General features: G+C 42.4%; 1 protein-coding gene and 1 long non-coding RNA gene across 2 annotated transcripts; both read left to right on the top strand.

Annotated features, from left to right (window-relative positions):
* The first annotated feature begins 547 nt into the window (after positions 1 to 547).
* On the top strand, positions 548 to 1,888 carry LOC107304072. Its single transcript, XR_001550069.2, has 2 exons — positions 548 to 947; positions 1,556 to 1,888. It is a non-coding gene; the product is annotated as an uncharacterized LOC107304072 (long non-coding RNA).
* Positions 1,889 to 19,035: 17,147 nt separating this feature from the next.
* On the top strand, positions 19,036 to 22,671 carry LOC102708052 (A-adding tRNA nucleotidyltransferase-like). The gene is made up of 5 exons (XM_015836243.2): positions 19,036 to 19,350; positions 19,417 to 19,599; positions 20,790 to 20,859; positions 20,958 to 21,029; positions 22,403 to 22,671. The coding sequence occupies exons 1-5, from the start codon at positions 19,057 to 19,059 to the stop codon at positions 22,453 to 22,455; spliced, it is 672 nt and encodes a 223-aa protein (XP_015691729.2). The 5' UTR covers positions 19,036 to 19,056; the 3' UTR covers positions 22,456 to 22,671.
* Positions 22,672 to 23,399: the final 728 nt, after the last annotated feature.

Here is a 23,399-nt window from a genome sequence, read left to right as displayed (position 1 = left end):
CGAACCAGGTTGCCGTCGCCGCTGCCGTGCCAATTATGTTCGGTTTCTTTCCCCTGAGCTTGCTGTTTGTTGCTTATATGATGTTGTTGCTTGGGCTGACTTGGGCCATTGCATGGGTGAGAGATGGTGGCCCATTGTGTGGCTCACTGAGTCCTTAACAGGAAGATTTAGATTCTGAGAAGCAGCTGCTTGTCAGCCAGCTTCTGAGAATCTGGAAAAGCTCATAAACCCAGCTTCTCCAGCTTTTGGATTTTTAGTTCATTTTACAGAATCTGTAACTACAGATTCTCAAAAGCTGTGGACCATTTGGGGCAGCTTCTGGCAGAAGCAACTTTTCGAAAAAGCTACAGCTGGGAGAAGCTCCCCAAACAGGCCCTTTATCTGCTCGGTCTGCCTGTCACTCTCGTCCGCTCAACCAAACAATTGTCTCCCTGCATGACTGTCATGCAAGCCAAGCCTCATACATGCAACCAAACAGGCCCCAAAACGCAGCAAGACAACTTCCTTTCCATAAATGGGGGAAACAAATTAATCGAAATTTACACCACAAGCAAAGGGAGCGCATACAGATCGCATATATTGGGGGTAATTAAGCTGGGTCACTCAACCGCTACCTCGGAATGCAAAAGCGCACCTCCTCTGCAGAGACCGGGTGGGGGGCACCTGAGATAGGCTGCGGCGGAGGGGGACCAGTCCAGAGAGAGATCCAAGGGAAGGGAGGCGCGCTGAGGAAGAGGAGAGGGGACGGCGGTCGAGGGGAGGACGCCGGCGACAACAGAGAAATGGGGGATTGGATTTGATTTGGTTGGGAGCGAATCTAAAGGAAAATGCTCTGCGCCAACGCTGGCCGTCCGATTGGCTGGTTGCTGCCGCTGTACAATTTAGTACTGGGACAAAAACATTTCAATCCTATGGAAAAGTTTTCTATGAGCGTGTTTCAAACAAAGGTACCATTTCTTTTGAAATTCCCATGGGCTATGTTTGAGCAATCCTACATAGATTTTGGAGGAAAATAAGTATCAGGTCCTATCACATATTTTCTTCTTCACACGACTCTAAATTCTTGTGTTTCTTATGTGTATGAATATTTGAACCTTCTTGTGTTTTCAATTCCTATAGGATTATAGTAGATATGATATTCCATATCCCATATTTTTCTTATTCTAACGTTTTTATAATCTTATGTTTCAAAGCAGAGTTGATGAATCGAGGAAAAATATTTTTTTCAATCAGTAATATGCTTAGATGTTCTTTCAGGCCGAAATAATTATTTCTATGGGTATGTTATTTGTCCTTGCTTTAGAAACAAAGAAATATGTTTTTTTACCTAAGAGACTATGATAAAGTTAACCATGGATAAGCAAACCAAATGTTTAGTGATAGTTAATACAATTGTCTAGTTTTTACTTAGATATTAGTCGCTTTTTGGATGATTCAAATTGATTCAAGATTTGTGGAACTTACTCCTTGCTTGACCTTTTATAGCATTCTTTTTCTCTTTCAATTGTGAACACCACAATTACACAATAATCATGGTTCATGTCATGATCTGCAGGTGAAGGATTCTGATCCACAAATTTTCTAGAACTTGGATAACCACATACATTGATCATGGTTTGATACATCATGTACCTAGCCTAGGCAATCACTTGGGTAGCTAACAACAACTTCTGGGTCGCATTCAAGATAACTTTACGACAAGTTCTCAGTCCTGTTCAACATATCTTTACTGCATTTAAAAATGCTCCACTGCGGAAGGTGGCTTACCTGTGTCACATCTGCCTAATATAAGAATGAGGGGTAAGGCAAGATTGTAGTCTTTAAAAAGTCTTAGAGTTACTTGTGAGAAGTTGTGATCAAAGAAAACACAAAGATGAACTTGGAATGAGATCTTTTATAGTACCGATCACTAACATATGGCCCTACGTGCTATTAGACCTATATGTCAGTAAACAGTACTACAAATGATTTGGACCCAATGAATTCAACTCTTTCGCACATGATCTTCTAGGGCACTATCAGGATGGCCAAACTATAGCTATCAGTAGAGGACACGAGCATCTGAGCGATAACGATAACTGAAACGCAGGAAGCCTTTGTGCTAACAAAATGCCAAGGCATAACATCATTATTTATCTTCTCGTCCTCTCTCCTTCTAAGAAGCATGAATGTGAGATAATTGATGTGTTTTGCCAATTCGTGGATGCAGTTACAATGTATATTTGTTTTCATATCATCTATGATTTTTTTTATTTCGCTATCAACTTAAGAAAAATAGTATGCCAAAGGTGCTTTGAAGCAGAGCTAAATAATATTGACAATCATCATGATTTTGGCAAAAAAAGATAAAATAAAAGGCCCAGATGATGTTATCCATCATGGGCATGGCCACATGAAGCCACATGGTGGCTTGTGATTAGCTAGGCTCCATCAGTCAAGGACATCAGCTTCTCACACTATGCCCTTCTACCCTCAGATCAAGTTTAATAGTATAGTCAAATATTAGTTATAAGCATATTTTAGAGTTGATATATATAATATATTAATAATAAGGTTAGCTTCACTTTTTTTATCTCTTTATCTATATACATTTAATGTATTTATGTTGTATCATGTATGTATAGAGCTAGCTCTTGTATGTGATCCCCTACTTTTTATTTTTTATTTTTTATTTCCCTCTCCTCCACGTGTGCTTATTAATTATTTTTTATTTTCCTTAGCGTCAACTTACGCAGCGCGAAAAACGGAGTAACAGATTAGTACATAATTAATTAATTATTAATCATTAAAAAAATAAAATAGATTAATATGATTTTTTAAAACAACTTTCCTATAGAAAATTTTTGCAAAAAATACATCGTTTAGTAATTCGGGAACCGTGCATGTGAAAAACGAGGGAGCTAAGTTAACTTAGCCATGCCGGCCAACGCGGCCTAAATTGTTTCAGGTTCTGCTTGGTTGGAAGCTAAGATTACCATAAATGCTTGACTAAGGCGACTACGTGTAGCTTTGTCGTACTTTTGTGGCAAACAAATGACAAAATTAAGCTCAGGAAAAATTAGGCAAAATAAGATAGAATGAATGACACGTGGACCGAGTGGTTAAGATTTAGGTAAATTATAATTGTGTCAGGAACCAAACTATAACCATAAAGTCACGCATAACATACTATTCATGTTTATCGTCTAGTAAGAATAAAAATATTAATCGCAAAAAATTTTAAATAAGATGAAGAGTTAAAACATTATATCAAAAAACTAAAAAAAATCTTATTTTAGGACGGAGGTAGTACTCATTTACTGTGGTAATGACCGAACCATTCTATTCCTCACATGAAACATATTTGGTTATGCTTACCGTACCGTTACTCTGTTAGAGGTAAACAGATCACACACAAAAAACAAAACGAAACAAATTGTCTTAGCCTCGAGTTGGGAGGCCTAAATGGCCAAATGTGAGTGGGTTGATGTATCTCGTCGACTTGTGAATGTTTATTTTGCCTCGATGTTTTTCCCTTTTTGTGATTTATATCTTCCAGTTGAATAAAACAAAAACAATACACTAGATATGAATCCGAAGAAGAGCTCAGGAAACATATTGTTGTCAAAGTATGGAGATGATTGACATGGTTTTGGTGGTTCAAGAACCAGCCCAGATCGATGTTGTTATCCGTCAAGATCACAGTGACAACAAACCATGTGGTGGCTTGTGAGTGATTAGCTAGCTGCTAAAACATAATCTTGCAATTCTATACTCCAAACTAATTAAGCGCCTGCCTGCTTAGCCATTGACATGATATACAATCTGTTTCTTAAGATTGTTTTCCTAGAATCATGTTTAAGAAAGCAGCCTTTAATTTGTCATTAAGTTCCGATGATAGAAAAACATATTTTCCTTTTGTTTGTTGAAAAAGAAAACGTAATTATGGGTACAAAATGCAAAATGAAACCATATATGGTTCAACAACAAGGTTAAAAAACAGTTGAAACCATCATCTTATCAATTACATTTTAGAAACTCCACCATAATATCAAGCAAAACACTGGACTAATAATTTAGGAGTAAAGTTTCTTGGTTTTGCTTCAAGATTGAGAATTGCCACCCCTATGGTCTTGAGAATTTAAAGCAAAACTTATAATCTATTAGATCAATCTGAAAATATACCAACTTATGACTACATATTTAGTCAAGTACTTATCAAGATATACAGACAAAACTTGATGTGTTTCAGCATTGAAGAAAATTGTCACGTCCAGAAATTCCCACGAATTTTTGAACTTAATTATGTATTAAAATCCCCGTCCAGGACCAGCCAGGGTACACAAAAGACAAGGTTGATTATATAACCACTCGTTCTTAGAAACAACTAAAAATAACATTTAATCTAACGAAAATGCAGCAGAAAAGGTAACGTAGACTAGCTCCAGCGGGCACGGCTCCAGTCCATAGGCAACACTTCGACGGCGGAACAGCTCACTCCTGGGAGTCACCTCTGTCGGATTCAACTTCTTGCTCTGAAGGGGGAAATTACGCAAGGCTGAGTACAAACCACCACCACCACCGTACTCAACAAGTAGCACGGAAAAGAAGAGTAATGATGCAACGGATCACAAGGAATAGGGTATGGTTAGTTGCAATAAAGTGACATTTAAATAAACAACAGAGGTTAAAACAAAAGGGTAATAATTAGGTAAATAAATCAGTAAATAAGTAAATAACATTTGTAAAGCACCAACTTTACTATCCAACATTACACCACGTTGCGATAGGCCCAACCACTACTCAACGTTACACCACGTTGCAGTAGTACCAAGTGAAAGTCAGTTTACCCAAGTCATTAATGGTTCTACTAATCACAGTGAAGCTAGCAGCTCGCCCTTAACCGTGGGCACGGTTATTCGAATAGATTTACTCTAATCAGAGGTGTACTACTGTACCCACAAGACATAGCCCCACTACACTTGAACGTGCGCCGACATGCCACCACGGCATATCAGAAAGGGAACTATGATAGGACCCGTCGTATAACCCTCCCTATTCAATCGCACCACACTCCAGGTTTCGCCCCCTCCTTTAAACCAAGTCGGGCAGCCCCCTCTTGTGCCTAGGTGAATCCGGAAGCATCATAGGCCATTGTTACACCACGACTCCCATCCATACTCCATCATGCTCACCCTTGCTTGGGTACGTCGAATAGTTCGCAATTACACTCCAAATCCCACCGTTGCCCATTCTGGCTTGTGGTTAGTACGGAAATAACTTCCAGGGTTTCCTGCGAACCGGTCCTTAATTGTCATGGGTGCGACTCTTAAAACCAAGCACCCACGACCCACCATTAACAGTATTTTAGTTGGCATTAACTCAAACCGGGTAATGAATCATTATTACAGCTATTCAGAGCTAACCATGATAAATAAGTGATCACATGAGCTACTTGATCTAAGCACGGCTAAGCATTAACCTAGGCCTAACACTAATCAAGTTACTCCTGGTCTAGCATGGATAAAGTTGGATAAACAATGACATAATAATAATAGGTCACCCGTAAAATAAATACAATAAATACTTTAATGAAAACAATGCATATTTGAATAAATAAAGCGGAGAATTTGCAATAATAGGTTCAATATGATCAAAGATGAGTGTCACTTGTCTTGCTCTGGCCCCTGGGGAACTTCTGCGACAATCTCGAATTAAACCGGCACTTCGGCGGGGTCCGAATCTAAGCGACAAAGCACAAAAATAAATAAAACAGGCACAAACTCTACTGAAACAGCAAAAGAAAGTATTTTTAATGGATTCTTGATAATGTTATGAATTTAATGAAATTTGAATGGACTTAAACGGAGACTAGATGAATTAGTTATGAATTTTAGAAGTTTTCTGGGTTTTTTTAGCTAAACAGAAAAGTCTTAAATCAATTATTGCACAAATAATAGGGCTTGCTGACATCAGCGGAGGGGAGGTGGCGGCTGACAGGTGGGGGAGACTTGTCAGTGGGACAGAAAGGGAGGAAGGGACTAACAGAGGGGGTCCACGGGCAGTGAGAGAAAGGGGTGAGGGGAGGATGACACGCGGGCCTGAGGGAAGGGAGAGAGAGGATGGGGCGGCGGCGACTGACGGGCCGGGCCCATCGGCCAGAGAGAGAGAGGGCAGAGGGAGAGGAGACCCAAATGGTGGGGACCACCGGTCGGGGACCCGGGGCAGAGAGGGAAGGGAGATGGCGTCGGCTAAGCGGAGGAAGGCGGCGGCATCCGGCGACGGGGACGGCGACATGCGGCGAGGGCGGCGATGTGCGGCACAGGCCGGCAGGCGGCGCGGACGACAACGCCAAGGCGGCGATCGGCGGCGAGAGCGGCGGCAAGAGACGGGCAGCGAGGAGCGGTCCCGAGGCGGCGTCGACCCGGGGAGACGGCGGCGTGGCGCGGCGGGCACTGGCGCGCGCCGGTGACGTCACTTGCGCGGTGGCGAGGCGAAGGTGGTGACGGGCGGAGGGGTGGCGACGGTCGGGAGATGGCGCGTGGCGCCCGGCGACGACGACGCGGCGAGGGCGCGGCGGCGACGGCGGAGGGAATGGGAGAGGGAGGAGGGGAAGCGCTTACCGGCGGCGATGGAGACGGCGGCTCGTCGGCGAGGGCGAGGCGGAGGTGGTGACGCGGTCGAGTGGTGGCTTGCGGCGTTTGGCGACGAGATCGACTGATGACGGCGAGACAACAGGGCGCGGCGGCGGCTCGGGACGTGCGGAAAGGGGTGGCGGCGGCACGCGAACGAGGGGGTTTTATGGGGGAGAAGCACCGGCTAGGGCGGGCGGCCGTTGAGGGAGGAGACCGAGTCAGCGATGAGCCGGATTCGGCGGCGGCGGTTGCGGCGGAGGAGTTGGAGTCGACGACGGCGCGGCACGGGCTCGGTCCGGCCGGGCGAGGGAGGCGAGGCGGACTTGCGCGGCACGGCGAGCGGCTGGGCCGAGGCGGGGAGCGGGCGGCCGCCCAGGAGGGAGGGAGGAGGGTGCGAGGGGTGAGGAGGGGAGACCGGCTCGGCTGGGCCGGCCCGGGAAGGAGGAGATGAAAAAGAAAGAGAGAAAAAAAAGAAAAAGAGAAAGGAGGAAAATTGAACTTTGGCCCAATTTGAGAAGGAATGGAAAAAAGAAAAAGAGGGAAAAAAGAAAGCCCCACTTTTGCCGAATTTTAAGTTAATTTTGGGGAAAAATTTTATACTCTGTAATTTGAGTTTAAATCCTGTTAATCGATTTGGAACCTCGATTTTAATTAAATTAATTCTTTAGAGGGATTTTTCCAGAGTTAATTAAGCCAATTATTATTTACGAATTTCTTTTACGAATTAGGCTTAGGATTAGCTCCGGGTGTGACACCTCCCCCTTTCAAACCCCGGGAGCGCCGCAGCTGCTCCCCCTTTGCGTCGCCACCCTCTGCCTCTCTCTGCCACCCCACCGATCTGACGCCGCCTCCGCCGCGCGTCTCTCTCCCGTCTAGTAGACGCTGCCCCCTCTCACGTCGACTTCGTCGACCTCGCGTCGCTTCCTCGGTGCCGCCCCATCCTCCCCGTTTGTCGTCTTGCCGCCGGTGAACCCTCCCGCTCTCCCTTTCCCTCTCTCCTCCCCTCTCTTCCTTTGTCCTTCCTATTGCTTGCCGCCGCTCGTCCACACCTCCCTCGCCATCGCGTCCGCGTCAACCGATCGCCATTGCCGAGCGTCGCTCCCCTCCGCCGCCGTGCCACCCCGGTGAACTCTCTCTTCCCCCTTCCCTCTGCTTTCCCCTGTTTACACGGCGCTGCCGTCGCGAGTGCACATGCGCCGCTTAGCCACCGCCTCGCGTCGCCACTCGCCGGTCGGCCTTCGCCTTTTGACCACGCGGCTTGCCACTCACTGCTCATCGCCCCGCGTCGCATCGCCGCCGCTTGCTGCCTAGCGCCCATCGCCTAGCGCCACCGGTCACCGCCGTCCATCGCCGGTCGTCCGCCACCGTCCGCGTTGCACCGTCGGCCACCGCCACTGCCGCCTCCTGCTCGCGCCGCTCAGCCGGCGCCATTCGACCCTCCCTCTCTCTATTTTGTCTCACTTTCGGGCGGGCCCAGGTCATTAGCCTATCCTCCTCCTCTCCTGACCCGTGGGGTCCACGCGTCAGCCGCCGCCCCTCCTCCTCTCCTCTGTGCCACTAACACGCGGGCCCCGCATGTCAGCAACACCTCTTCCCCCTTGAGCCAACCTGTGGACTTGGTCCATGGTGCACCAACACGCCCTTGAGTCACTGGCCAGTGGGCCCAGTGCATCAGCATCCACTCTCTCTCACGTGCTGATGTCATCGTCTCCAATTAATTGCACAATAAATGCAGTAAGGTTTTCTGTCTAGTTTAAAAACACAATTAATCTTCTAAAATTCATAACTAATTCATCTAGTCTCCGTTTTAGTCCATTCAAGTTTTAGTAAATCTAGAAAAAATGTCAAGAATCCATTAAAAATAGTTTCTTTTTCTGTTTCAGTAGTTTTATAGTTTGTTTTTGCTTATTTTGCCTTGTTTGTCGTAGGTTTTGACCCCATCGCAGTGTCGTTCGTTCTTGAAGTCGTCGCTGAAGTTCCTCGTGGATCAGAGAAAGGCAAGTGGCACCCTTCTTTGATCATATTGACCCCAATATTTATAAAATTCCCCCTTTTAAATTCAAACATGCATTATTTTATGCAATTTACTTTACTTTATCTATTGGGCTATTACCTTTATATCCATTGATTTCCCATTTATTATTATTATTATTATCCCAGGGTTAATTTGACTAGAATTAGGATTAGGCAATGCTTAGCCTGACTTAGTTCAACTAGCTCACCAATTATCATTTAATTACTACTAGACATGATAGACCTTTAATGGTTGTAATCATGATTAATCTCCCGTTATGGATTAAATAGAACTAAAATATTGTTTATGGTGGGTTGTGGATGTATGGTTTTGAGAGTCGCACCTTTGGCAATTAAGGACCGGTTCTCAGAAAACCCTAGAAGTCTTACCCGTACTAACCATAAGCCGAAATGGATAAGGTATGATTTGAAGCATGGCTCCGAACTATTTGACATACCAAGGCAAGGGTGGGTGTGATGGAGTATGGACGGACAATCGTGGTGTAATGAAAGCCTCTGCTGCTTTCGAATTCACCAAGGCACAAGAGGGGACTGCCCGATTTGGTTTAAAGGAGGGGGTGAAACCTGAAGTGCGGTGCGATTAAGTAGGGAGGGTTATGTGACGGGTCCTATCACAGTGTCCTTTCCGTAGTATCGTGGTGATACACTGGTACACGTTGAAGTGTAGTGGAGCTGTGTCTTGTGGGTAAAGTTGTATACCTCTGCAGAGTTAAACTATTCGAATAGCCGTACCCGCGGTTATGGGGTGAACTGATAGATTCACTGGGATTATTGAACCTTTTAATAACTTGATGAACTTGGATCTGGTTTGACCCTGTCAACGTGGTGTAACGTTGGCAGTGGTTTGGGTCTGTCGCAACGTGGTGTAACGTTGGACAGAGGGTTGACCCTGTCGCTACGTGGTGTAACGTTCGGCAGCGGTCAGGGCCTGTTGCAACGTGGTGTAACGTTGAACAGTGGATGATTACTTTAACCATTTAGTTTACTTGTTTTATTCTATTTTATTTTACTGTTTTGCTAAATTATTGTTGCTTTTGTGCAATTTAACCTTAGCCTATTCCTTGATACCCTATTACATTCATTATTCTCCCTCTCTTGGTGTTACTTGTTGAGTACGGTGGTTTGTACTCAGTTTTAATTTTTTCCCCCACCAGAGAAAGTGCCAGAGCCTTTGTCAGAAAGAGGTAGATCCGAAGGTTGAAGTGAGGTTCAGTCCGTCGTCAATAATGCCTGTGGTGTGGAGCTGTCATCGCCAGCTGAAATTGAAGATTAGATGGTCCTAGTCTTGTTTTCTTTTTCTGCTACATTTCGATAGATAATTGTTTTTATTTGTTTTTAAGTCATGGAAGTGTGTATTAATTTGTTATAGTGTGTACTCGGGCTGATTTCTGGACCGAGATTCAACACATGCTATTGTTCAGAAATTGGTGTAAATTTCTGGGCGTAACATAACATCATTATTTATATATCTTCTCATCTTCTCTCCTTGTACAAAGTGTGAATATGAGAGAATTGATGTGTTTTGCCAATTCATGGATATATTACAATGTATGTTTTCATCATATTATCTCTGATTTTTTTTTCCTTATTTCGCTATCAACTTAAGAAAAATAGTTTGTCAAGTGCTTTCGAACAGAGCTAAATAATATTGATAATCGGTTTTGTCAAAAATAATAGGCCCAGATGTTGTTATCCATCAGGGCCACATCAAGCCACATGGTGGCTTGTGATTAGCTAGCCTCCATTCATCAAGGCCATAAGATTCTCACGCCATGCCCTTGTGCCCTCGGATCAAGTTTAATAATAGAGTTAAATATTTGCTATAAGTATATTTTAGAGCTAATATATATAATAGATTAGCTATAAGCTAGGTTAGCTCAACTATTTTTTATATCTCTTTATTTCACCGATATATTTAGGGTATTTATCTTGTAGTATATATGTTTAGAGCTACCTCTTGCATTTGATTCAACATTTTTTTATTTTTTTATTTTCTATCTCATTCACGTGGGATTATAGTTAGCTTGTATACTACTATTATACTTGCTCTTAAGCTATTTGTTTAGTTTGAGGAAACAATCGCACAAAATTGATTTTAGGGTTTGTTTGATTGAAAGCTAACATTGCCATAAAATCTTGACTAATGTGACAATGTAAAGTTTTGTCATACTTTTGTGGCAAACAAAGTGACAAACTAATTAAGCTTAGGCAAAATAAGATAGAGTGTCCGAAATATGGACCAAAGTGGCTAAGAGTTAGCTAAGTTAGCGTTATGTTAGGAACCAAACATTAATCATAAAAACTATGACTTGTCTAAATTTAAACGTGGCAAAGTTAGTTGCCAATCAAACCAGCTTGCTATTCTACATTTGTACTCATTTAATGTGGCAATGACCAAGAAAACATTCTATTCCTCACATAAAAAACATTTGCTTATGCTCACCATTACTCAGTTATAGGTCAATTAATCACACGAAAAACAAAAGAAAACAAATTACCCCCTTCTTTTTTTTGACGCCATTGACTTTTTATCTACGTTTGACCCTTTGTCTTATTCAAAAATTTATATAATTATGACTATTTTATTATGATTTGGTTTATTGCTAAAATAACTTTAAGTATGATGTATAATTTTATATATTTGGACAAAGTTTTTGAATAAGATGAAGGGTCAACGTAAATCCAAAAGTCAACGGTGTAAAAAAAATAAAAAACCCGGAGGGAGTATCTTAGCCTCGAGTTGGGAGGTCTAAATGGCCAAATGTGAATCAGTTGATTTATCTTGTCGAGTTGTGAATGTTTATTTTGCCTCGATGTTTTTTCCTTTTTATGATTTATATCTTCCAGTTGAATAAAGCAAAACCAATACACTAGATATGAACCTGAAGAAGAGCTCAGGAAACATTGTTGTCCAAGTATGTAGATGATTGGCATGGTTTTGGTGGTACAAGAACAAGCCCAGATGTTGTTATCCGTCAAGATCACAGTCAGAGCAAACCATGTGGTGTCTTGTGAGTGATTAGCTGCTAAAATATAATTTTGCAATTCTATACTCCAAACTACTTGCTTAGCCATTGTCATGTTTTCCTAGAATCATGTTTAGAAAGCAGCCTTTTGTCATTAAGTTCCCATGAGAAAAACGTATTTTCCTTTTGTTTGTTGGAAAAGAAAACGTAATTATGGGTAAAAAAATGCAAGAAGAAACCATACATGGGTCCGCAGGAAGGTTAAAAAACAGTTGAAAACATCATCTTATCGACTACATTTTAGAAACTCCACCATAATATCAAGCAAAACACTAGACTAATAATTTAGTAGCAATGTTTCTTGGTTTTGCTCCAAGCTTGAGAGCTGCTACCCCAGAGAATTTAAAGCAGAACTTATAATATATTATATTAATCTTAAAAATATACCAACTTATGACTACATATTTGGTCAAGTACTTATCAAGATATACAGCCAAAACTTGATGTATTAAAATGCTAGTACAATTAATACACCAGGAGAATAAATACTCCTACATCATTTTTCAACAGAAAGGACCATTTCTTGTTTTTCTATGTAAAAATCACTGGTTTCCATTGTATGACAAGATGCTTGTGTATTATTATTACACAAAAGCATCTAACAAGTAGGAGCTACTGTCCATGTGTTACTTTCAGACTTATTTCCTGATATCTGTATTTTGGCATGTGTCCTCACATACAAACATAAGGCAAATGGCATACCACTTATTGAAATGCTGTCAAACACAGTTTCTAATGGCGTAAAAAAACAATCAAACCTTTATACAACGTCAACAATTGAAAGTTGTGTGGAGATCTATTTAGTAAATTAACAAAAAAGTTAAAAAATAATAATAAAAAGACAAGAACTCAAATGCAAAACAAGAATCACAACGTTTACAGCAAGACAACAAAAAAGAAGGCTTGGGCGCATCCTTCGCCCTAAGCTTGGCAACCGGGTCGGGACATATTGAGATCCTCTGCAGTACGATGTGCTACTGCCGAGAGGAGTGGTACCATGCATTTAGACTATTTTTTAATCGTTGGATAAAAATGGATGCATACATCAAGTGCTACAGTGATGATACAGTGCCTAAATAACTGTGGCTATAATGCTTGTGTCACTGTTCATGTCATTTTTTACTGTTTGTACTCGCATGAACAATGTCTATGTGCATATTATAGCATGTCATCTGGACTCGTCGGGATGGGTTACGACTAGATTTGACAAGAGCGCCCCTGTTTTTGATGGGTCCCAATATTGAATAAATACTCTCTCTAATTAACCCATTATAATAAATAATAGTATACCAAAATATATAATATAATTTATAATTTATAATTTCAGCAATGCAAATGAAAACCAATTGCCTAAAAATATTAGTGCCAATGGCCTAAATATATTAGTGCTAATGACCCATTGTTTTTACATGTTTGCATGAAACCAAAGCCCCATAAATTTTTCCTCCTTCGCCCCTGAGCCTCACTAGAAAAAAATGTACAGCGGACGCCGGACCCAGACCTAGCGCGGATATTGCTAAGCTTAATCTAGCCGCGTTAGGCAATCCATACCACTGAGCCATATTTTATATTTTTTCCATGTAAACGTTTTTCAAACTAAAATTAATCTAATTTTTAAAAAGTATATATTAAAGTTGTTCAAAAATTAAATTAATCTAATTTTTTAATTCTTATAGGAGTAATTAATAATTAATTAATTATACTACTATACTATTTCAAACCGACTGCCGAACGGGGCCACGGGGCGGCCAGCTGCTGCTAACCGACGTGGCGAGGAGCAAAGCCACAGCCCACCATATCGGCCACGGTGTACATGGGCCCACAATTTCCTTGCCCCGCAGAAGCCATCGCACCCTGGCGAGGAGTCGAGCGGCTTCACCTCGAGCTCGGTGAAGGGACGGTCTAGCCATGCACTGTGAAGCTTCGATGCTTCGACGGGTGCTTCGGAGGGAGGCGCGTCGCCGGTGGAGGAGAGAGAGGACGGCGTCGCTGGCTACCCCGAGCTCGGCCGCTGCATCGCCCCCACGTCCGCCGCCCCGAGCGCCCTCGCCGTGCCCGAGCTTGGCAGTCGCCGGGTCGCCGCCGCCGGTTGACGCCGCGCCGGCCGGATCTGCACCACCCGCCGTCGGATCGCGTCGCCCAACGCTAGATCTGGGAGACCAAACACCGACACCGTTGTCGTCGCCTGCGGTCTCCATCCGCCTCAGCCGGCCGGTGAGAGAACTGGTCAGCCAGCCTCAGCCGCCCCGACCAGATCTGCTTGGGCCGCCGCCAGTGGTGGGAGCGGACGCCGCCGCGCCGCGTGCCTGCTTCGGCCGCCGCCGACCCGTGCGCCGGGATCGGACCGTCGTCGTCGTCGTCGCTCGCGCGTCCGCCTCCGTCGCCCGGGAGCTCAACAACTGCCGTCGCCCGGGCTCCACCGCGTCCGCCCGCTAGCCGAACGCCGTCGCGTCGCCGGGAGCCCGACAACCGCCGCCGTCGCCCGGGCTCCGCCGCGTCCGCCCGTCGGCCGACCGCCGTCGCCTCGCGCCAGACCGCCGGAGAGAGGCCGGGAGAGGGAGGGAGAGGCGGAGAGACCGAGGAGTTGCAGAGCTTTTAGGGGCTGTTTGGACCCTTGTCCCATCGAATATTTGCACTCGTATTATAAATAGTAAACGTAGACTATTAATAAAATCTATCTATAATTTTGGACTAATTCACGAGACGAATCTATTGAGCCTAATTAATCCATGATTAGCCTCGGTGATGCTACACTAAACATGCTCTAATTATGAATTAATTAGGCTTAAAAATCGTCTGGTGGAGTAGCACTCATTCATGAAATTAGTTTTTTTATTAGTCTATGTTTAATACTTCAAATTAATATCCAAATATCCGATGTGAGATGGGGCTAAAAAGTTTAGCCCCATCTAAATAACCCATAGTATTTGTGAGTCTCATTTAGAGTAGCCTCCGCCGTATAAAAAAAGTTGGTTTACGTGGTAGTTTTATGTGTGGCATATGAGGGTGTAGCCTGCGGCGTGAATGGCCTAAACGCCAGACAGGATAGCGACCTCATCCCCTTCGGGAAAATTAACTTTTTTCCACTCTTAGAAAATGACACTAACATATTTATCATTGGACCCATGAGAACCCACGTGTTATAGACAGCGAGTGGCAAATATGTCAGGTGTCATTTGTAATAGTATCAAAAAGTTAAATCCCCCCATCCCCTTGGACTCGCATCGTCTAACATTCTGTTGCAATGACAGGACATAACATTCGCCTTATCCTCACCATCGGCTGATATATCAACGACTCAGATATTATATCTCACTATCGTGTGACACGTGTTGACCTTATCCATTTGGATTTCTTCAGCCGCTCTCTCCAGTGCTCTCTCCATTGCCAAGAGCAGGGGCGGCGGCCGGCGGGCGCGCGGGACGCGGCTGCGGCGCGGCGACGAGGAGCGGCTGACGGGCCGAGTGGGGGTGCCGCACCATTGCATCGCGCGATCGAGCGCCAGGCCGCCAGCATTCGTCGTCCGTCCGAGGGCGTTGGGGCGAGGAGCCAGCGAGCCGTCGACCGGCCGGCAGCGCCGCGACGACTGAATCCCGACGGTGGAGGCCGAGGCGAGGACGCAGCCGACTAGCGACTGGCCGTCCGCAGAGGTTGGCGTCCGTCCGGGCTGGAGAGCTTCGGCTGCGGTCGCGTCGTCGGCGTTGGAGCTCGATGAGGCCGCTGCGGTGCGCGTGCTTGATAGGGTCGTCGACATAGGAGCCGACTAGGCCACAGCAGGGCGCAAGCTCGACGAGGCTGCATCAAGGTGCAAGCTGGACAACTGAAGCCGCTGGGATGCTGCTACCTCCAGATCACCAGTAAGAATAGAAATGAAATTCCCTTTTGAAGTTCTGGATGATTTGATAGTTGGGGTGTACTAAAATATTTGGTTGTTCACTTTACGTCTTAGAACTCAGATTTTGAATAATACAAATTGGATGTCCAAGTTCTATAAGTACATATGTCCAAAAGGCTTCAAAACATAGAGATTTAAATCACTTCTCTATAAAGTAAGGAGGAGGATGACACCCAATTAAATCCATTGCATCTTTAGATTTGTTGATCAGTCCAAAAAGGATTTCTAGAATTCATTTCATGACCATCCATGACCCTAAATGAAGAAACACCCACCACTAAGTGAACATATAAAAACATAAATGCCTTATATACAAATAACAATGGATTTATCACAAGAAAAACGGTGGAATATTTTTGAACCATACCATTAGTAGTTGTGTGTAAGGTCCAAAGAATTTAACTCCTTCAGTATGTTGTTGGCCTTCAGCATGTTGTTGGTTATTGCTGAAACACCCCGTAAGAGATGGTTGAAGTGGAACTTTTTTGCTAACTTTTGCCCCCTAGTTATTAGCATTGTTTAAAAACAAGTATAAGTTGGATCAGCTAGGAAATAGATTGTATTTGTTAAGTTAGTAATTAGCATACCTGATTAGTTTGTTTGCAAGGATTGACATTTTCTGATTCTTGTTGGTCTTTTTTTCGATATTTGTCAAGCCAATTTTTCCTTCTCTTTGACCCACTTTCTCTTGCCTGCCTTTTCTTGAGGCCAACAGCATGTGTAAAGCTATTAGATGGTTGAGTTGTTTCTAGTGCTTCAGATTGATTACCACTAATAATAGATAACTGATGAATTTTCTCCTCAACTTGCTTACATAGACCATCAATTGCATTGTCAACTAATAAAAAACATTCCTCAAATGCAGCTGCCTGGGAAGCCAAAGAGATAAATCTGTGTGAAAGCAACTTGTAGCGACGTGTCGCATCTAACTTTGGATCTCCTAATATATTACTCCCATTTGCATCCTTTACAGTTCCTGAACGTGCCTCCCGTGTCCATCTCTTCAGGATGTAGTGCTCAGGTAGCTGCTTAATATTCATCATATCAAGAGCTTTTAATGCGTGGCTACATAATAATCCAGTTCTCTCAAATAATTTACAAGTGCATGAAACTGTATTCTTAGAACTATCACTGATAACTGTACGCTCATCCTCAAGTACACCATCTTCATCAAAAGATCGAATTCCAATAATATATGTATTTTCTTCACTTGATGGTCTTGTATAAGCTGCCATGGATCTTTTGTATTCACCCTGAAATGCTTCAAATATCTGTGGTGTGTATAACTTGCTTGCTTGCAACAACATTGGAGTTCTCATTTTCATACGTGGCAACTTTTGTCTTAACTCATACTCTGATTGTATTTCTTTATGTCTCTTTGCTTGCACAACCCTCTTAAAGTGCCCAAAGAAGCGAATAATGTTCAATTTTGAATTAAGATATTCCTTCAAGTCACTATTCAAACTTTCACTTAATTGAGTGCTCCGCATTCCTAGTGTGTACACATCTTTCATGTGATATTCAACCCATTTCTCTTTTAGCTTATATATACTATCCAACCATGTTTGTTTCTGCATTCTACTTCTTATACTAGCAAATACATCTTCAAATTTTTCTTCACTCTCATAATGGTACATGCAAGCAGTAAAATCACCAAGAACATTTGATTTATCACTCTTACCTCGATTCAAATGCTTGGTTGCATTCTGATTAATGTGCCATGTGCATAATCCATGCCTTGCTTGTGTAAACACAGCTGCAATTGTTTTTCCCATTGCTACATCTTGATCTGTATAAATAATTTTTGGTTGTTTGTGGATATGAGTTGATAAAAAAGTTTCAAAAAGCCATCTAAAAGAATCAAATGACTCATCATACATAAGAGCAGCACCAAATACTATAGATTCTCTAAAGTGGTTGAATCCAACAAACACACCAAAAGGTCAGGTATCTTGATTAGTTCCAAAGGTAGTGTCAAAAGTAACAACATCGCCAAAGTGAGCATAATCAATGATTATTTTAGCATCAGCCCAGAATATATTTGTTATTTGTTCTGCACTGTCCAGCTATATAGTATATTGGAATGATGGGTTCTCCACACTCTTATTGTGCAAGTAATGTAGCAAGCTTCCGACTTCACCATACTTTAGCTCTCTTTGGCGTTTAGTGCACAGATAGTTCTTGTGGTCTCTGGATGTGTAGCCTAGGTTAGCAGCTCCTCCAGCATGATGACTAGCCAATTCATGAGCAATTCTAGGTTGAATGCCAGTACTATCTGCTATTTCAATCTCGATTGCCTGCACTTCCGTTATTTGTCGTTGTGATGGCATCAAGTGACGGGTTTCTGGGATTTGAAGCATATGATTATGCTCAAGAACCAAATCATGTATCTCATATTTTTCTAGAACTCGATTCAAGGTAACTCCCATACGAACTTTGCATCCAGTTCTGCTTTGAGCCCGAGGATTATTTATTAAATGATCTCTTTTATCCTTTGTTCTAAACCCTTCCTTATTGCAAACAAATCCAGCTGATGTAACCTTACCATCAAGTTTACTAGTATTCTGAAATCGTTTTCTAATATCAAATCCAATTTGACCCCCTTAATGGTTCCAAAACTTTTGAGCCTCAGCGACGCTACTAAATGTCATGCCAATTTGTGGTATCCATGAAGGTATGGTGTTTTCCCTGTAAAATACAACATTGATTTTTTTTACATTGCTGATATCAAGGCTTGCCACATATGGTCTGATATTAACTAATAATTGTATTGATTACCTGCTAGATGTAGCAACTAGACTTGGAGATTGGAGAGAAGAACCTTCTTGCTGCTCATCGAAGAATGAATCATGATTCAATTCTTCTCTGTAGAAAATAGAACATAGAAAACCTCACATGAATCATATGTTGCTGGTCATGTATGAGAGCAAGTTTATTGCGTACCTAGTACATGTAACAACTGGAGCAGAAGATTATTGATGAGATAGAACTTGTTGTCGTCCATTGGAGAATGAATCACATTGCAAGTCACACCTATTTTCGCTGATGTCTTCCATTGGATCTAGCATTACGTTATGCTGTTGGTTTGGTATGCATGTGTTTACCGAGCAATGCCAACTAATATCGAGGAACGTGAATTGTCTTAAGTTTTGGCGGTAAATAAGAGAGCGGTAAAAATATTTTCCCGCCAAACATGGGCGTTGTTACTAGAAAGAAGCGGCAGGGAGCATGGTTACTAGTGCTATAACTGTCACCAGCGTTATTAGCCGTTGATCTAATTTAGATGGCCAGGATAAGGCGAATGTTGGCCATTGCTACGGAATGTTAGACGATGCGAGTCCCATCCCCTTCCGTCCGTCCATCCCACTGTATGTGGGCCCCACCTCCCCACGCCCTTCCAGAAATTTCCACACCACTCTCCACTCCGACGTTCCCGCTACTACTACGCGCGCGGCGCCAGCGGCGACTCCCACTTCACTTCCTCCCCATGGCGTCCTCCTCGCCTCTCGCCGCCCTCGTCCAGGGCCCCCTCGCGCTCCGGCCCGTACTCCCGCCGCCTTCGCCTTCGTCTTCGCGCGGCGTTGCGCGGACGTGGCGGGCCGCGGGGGGCCCCGGACCGCGGCGGCGGGTGGCGGCGGCCGCGGCGCTGGGGGACCTGCGCCCGGCCATCGACGAGTACCCCGAGGGGATCCTCTCCGGCGAGTGGCCCGACAACTTCTCCCTCCTCAGCTACGCCGACCTCCGCGCCTACCTCGAGTCGCAGATCGTCACCACCGACAAGGTCCCCCCGCTTCTCTCTCAACGACCTGTTCGATCTGTTCTCGGATCTGATTTGGGTTCTGAGCAGATGAGCCCGACGGCGAAGCTCGGGGACGTCATGTCGCGGCCGGTCCAGGTGGCAATGGCGGACCAGAGGCTGGCCGACGTCGACGCCTTCTTCGCCGCGCAGTCCGGGATGCCGGTGCTGGACGACGAAGGGCGGTGCATCGGGGTCGTCTCCAAGAAGGACAAGGCCAAGGCATCCAATGGAGTCAGCGCTCTTCCTCCCCCTCGCAATTACTCCCGCCAATTCTTTAATTTCTGTAGTTTCTGTTTTGGACAAGATTGATGTTAAGCTTTTAAAACTTTGATTATTAATAAAGACACTAGGACAATAGATGAGTATTAAATTGTTTTTTAATAAAAGTAAATATTTATTTATCTATTATATATTATAATAGTAACTCGTAGACAATGAAGACCATATCATTGTCTAAAATGACAGGAATTGTTAAACTGATGGGAGTATTTGTTATCGTGCTAATTGTGGAATTAGCTTCTGAAATTGTTATAGGCATCACATATCTAAATAGATTTTTAAGTGGTTTTATGTAGGGCTGACAGTGAGAAATCTGCTGAAAACATTTGCTGATTTATTAAGTTATGTTAACAAGCTGATATGCCAAATTAAGCTCTAGGGACATTTTGAATGAATTTAACATCTAAAATGCTGGCTATGGCAGCAGTCTGCTGGTTGGTAGTGGACAGTGGTTCATGAAATGATATAAACCCATCCACTGAACTGAATATGAATAGAGCTTTTGTAAAACAAAAAGAAGCAAAAGCCGTGAAATAGTTCCATGATGCAAAATGTGAATGCTTTTATTATTTGTAAATATCAATGTTTTTTTACCATAATTTCCAACCGTGGCCCTACTTTGAGCACTAATTTAGTGTCAACAAGACTACAATTAATGTAGTTGATATCAAGGTTTATGGTTAATACCGTGATCAAATTACAACTTTACAACATGATATTAAGAAACAATTCTGAATAAGACCACTACCTTCCTAAGGATGGCAGACTCTACCTTCTAGTCCTATGATTATTGGGATTACTCCATTATTTTGATGGACATGGTTGCAATCAGCTTATAATAACGGTTAGCAGATGCCACATGATTCTTTGGAAAGTGCAACTTGATTTGAACCACTAACCTACAAAAGAAGTTCTCCAAATATATTGAGATTTGATCCAAATTATCATTCTCAAGGCCTTGAACAAGACGACACATTATCAAGAATTGCTAAAGCACAATTTATTTGCATGCTAGGTTGAATAGATAGCGAAATTGCACAATGCTCTGAGCTCTTCAACAGTAACTTCATGATTATTTTAGCTCCTGTAAAGATTCTTGATGATGCTGACCATTGTTATCTATGCTTATGCTCGTGATGCAGCTTGACTCAACTGTTGGTGAAGTCATGTCATCTCCTGCTATAACCCTGACTCCTGAGAAGACCGTCTTGGGTAAATTGTGTCTGCTTCCCATTACAGTTCCTAAAGAAATATGAACTGCTTCTGACCATTTGCATATTTTTGTTTCTGTTTACTGACTACACGAGCAGAAGCTGCTGCTCTTATGCTCAAGGAGAAGGTTCACAGGATACCAGTCGTTAATGAACAGCAGCAAGTGATTGGTATGACTTTTTTCTCTTTTTGACAACATAATACTAAAACTGAGTAGCAGTTGACATGTATGTTTTTCATAATTGCTATAGGCTACAATTTGACATTTTTTAACATATTATCTTTACCATTATTTACTGCTATGAGTTTGTACTACTACTGTGGCACCTCGAGCAATCAATCCTTGTGTGACGAACAATGTTCCGAAATTCTATGTCCAGCTAATTTGGTCAGGAATTGGGGCCAAAATAAACTTGGTGGAAAAATACTGGTCCCTGCTGGTTTGATGGGAACTTATTATTTTCCAGCAGTCTTCTGCCTCTGCTGACAGCCTTCTGATTTCTGAACAACACATTTAGGCCGGGAAAATTTTGGGTTTGGTTGTCACATCGGATATACGGATACACATTTAAAGTATTAAACATAGTCTAATAACAAAACAAATTACAGATTCCGTAAGAAAACTGTGAGACGAATTTATTAAGCCTAATTATTCTATCATTAGTAAATGTTTACTGTAGCACCATATTGTCAAATCATGACGCAATTAGGATTAAAAGATTCGTCTCGCAATTTACACACAATCCATGTAATTGGTTTTTTACTTACATTTAATACTCTATACATATGTCCAAAAATTTGATGTGACAGCGTGAAAATTTTTGTCTTGGGAACTAAACAGGGCCTTAGACTATTCTCAATGTAAATTTCATGGACACGATTGCCTAGAGTGATATGTCATCTAAAAATGTTCGAAACTAGAATAAAACACCCTTCTCTTAATGCATAATTTTATTATTTTTGTTTTTTAGGTTACATGCAAGACACAAGCTGTCTAGGTAACTGTGCATACATGGTTTCATTTCCATGGAACTCATTTCATCTTTCTCTTCATTAATTCGTTGTCACATCATTAAAAAATTTTATATAACACCCTACTTATAGCACTGTGTTTGTCAAACATTCTATAGCCACTAGAATTTAGGTCCCCGGCTAGCTTTCGAATGAAAGCGAGTGATAACTGGTCATTCCGCCATATCAAGTGCCATCACTAATAAATATATCAAGTTTTCTCTTTTTGGCTTTTGTTTATACTTATAAGTTAAAATTTAAATTTTTAACTTTAAATTTAGAATTATTTTATTATAGTTTATTTTTTAGCCTTGGTTTTTATATCACTGTGAACACACATATAAAAGTTTTGTTTATAAATTATTTTTCGTATGTAAATATGCCATTTGACTTTTTTTCTTTTTTCTTTGAAGGAGACAAAAGATGACCCAAAACTCGTGTGTGCATGAATTTCCAATAATAACTACTGTTCATTACAAATGTGCTAGCAATGACTTACCTGGGACATTGTCTTTTGTTCATTTGCATGTAGGGATCGTCACTCGCACGGACGTATTTAAGGTTTTGGAGGCCAGCAAGGTGTAATAAGATCCCCGGCAATGTTATTATCAGTAAATAACCCCGTGTAGGTATGGATGCCCGCGAGGGCTGTCGGGGCGTTGCTCTTGTACATTAAAATCGTAGCTGTAAAATTTGGATGTGCTCAAAGCCTTACTATGTACTCGTGGTGCCATCCTTGTCCCTGAACAAGTATCTTGTGCACAAGTGTTCGATTGTGAGGCTAGTTACACCTAAGTGATATCCCTTAGTCATGTTTTATATTATATGATTTTATAGTCCTGTTTAGATTAATCTATTAATCAACTTATATGATTCGTATATGTCTATCGAATATTTTCCATATAAATATGGAAACAATCTTAGGCTATGTTTAGTTTTTAAAATTTTTTCTCAAAAACATTACACCGAATCTTTAGACACCTTAAATATACATAAATATTAAAACTAATTACATAGCTATGGAGAAATCGTAAGATAAATTTTTAAGTCTAATTAATGCATGATTAACTATAGTGCTATCGTAATCAATATATGCTAATGATAGATTAATTAGACTAAAAAAGATTTATCTCGTAGTTATCAGATAAAATTTTGTAATTAGACTACGTTTAATACTTTAAATGTATCACGGGACACATCGATGTGACCTCTCTTTTAAATTTTACGCAACGATGATGAGAGTAGTAATAAGGGAGTAGTTGCTAAACAATTCTTACGGCCCAAAAAATTATAAACTAGTATATGATTAGATATCAAATAATACTAATAATCTACGTGTTAGACGCAGGCTAATCGTGTATTTTGGGATAGATGGAGGGCTAATTTGGGGGCATTTGTGTGTCGGAATTTTTTCCCACTGTATAACGTTGAAGCGATCGGCGTCTGGCGCCCTGGGCGGGTGGACGCGGCGGGGCCCACGTCGTCCGGAATTCCGGCGGCCGTTTGATCCGGCGTGGGTGGATGAGATT

The sequence above is a fragment of the Oryza brachyantha genome, chromosome 4 (genome assembly GCF_000231095.2).
Source record: "Oryza brachyantha chromosome 4, ObraRS2, whole genome shotgun sequence".
In the NCBI taxonomy this organism is placed as follows: Eukaryota; Viridiplantae; Streptophyta; class Magnoliopsida; order Poales; family Poaceae; genus Oryza; species Oryza brachyantha.
Note: the sequence above shows the minus strand (reverse complement) of the source record. Positions and strands in the feature narration are given on the sequence as shown.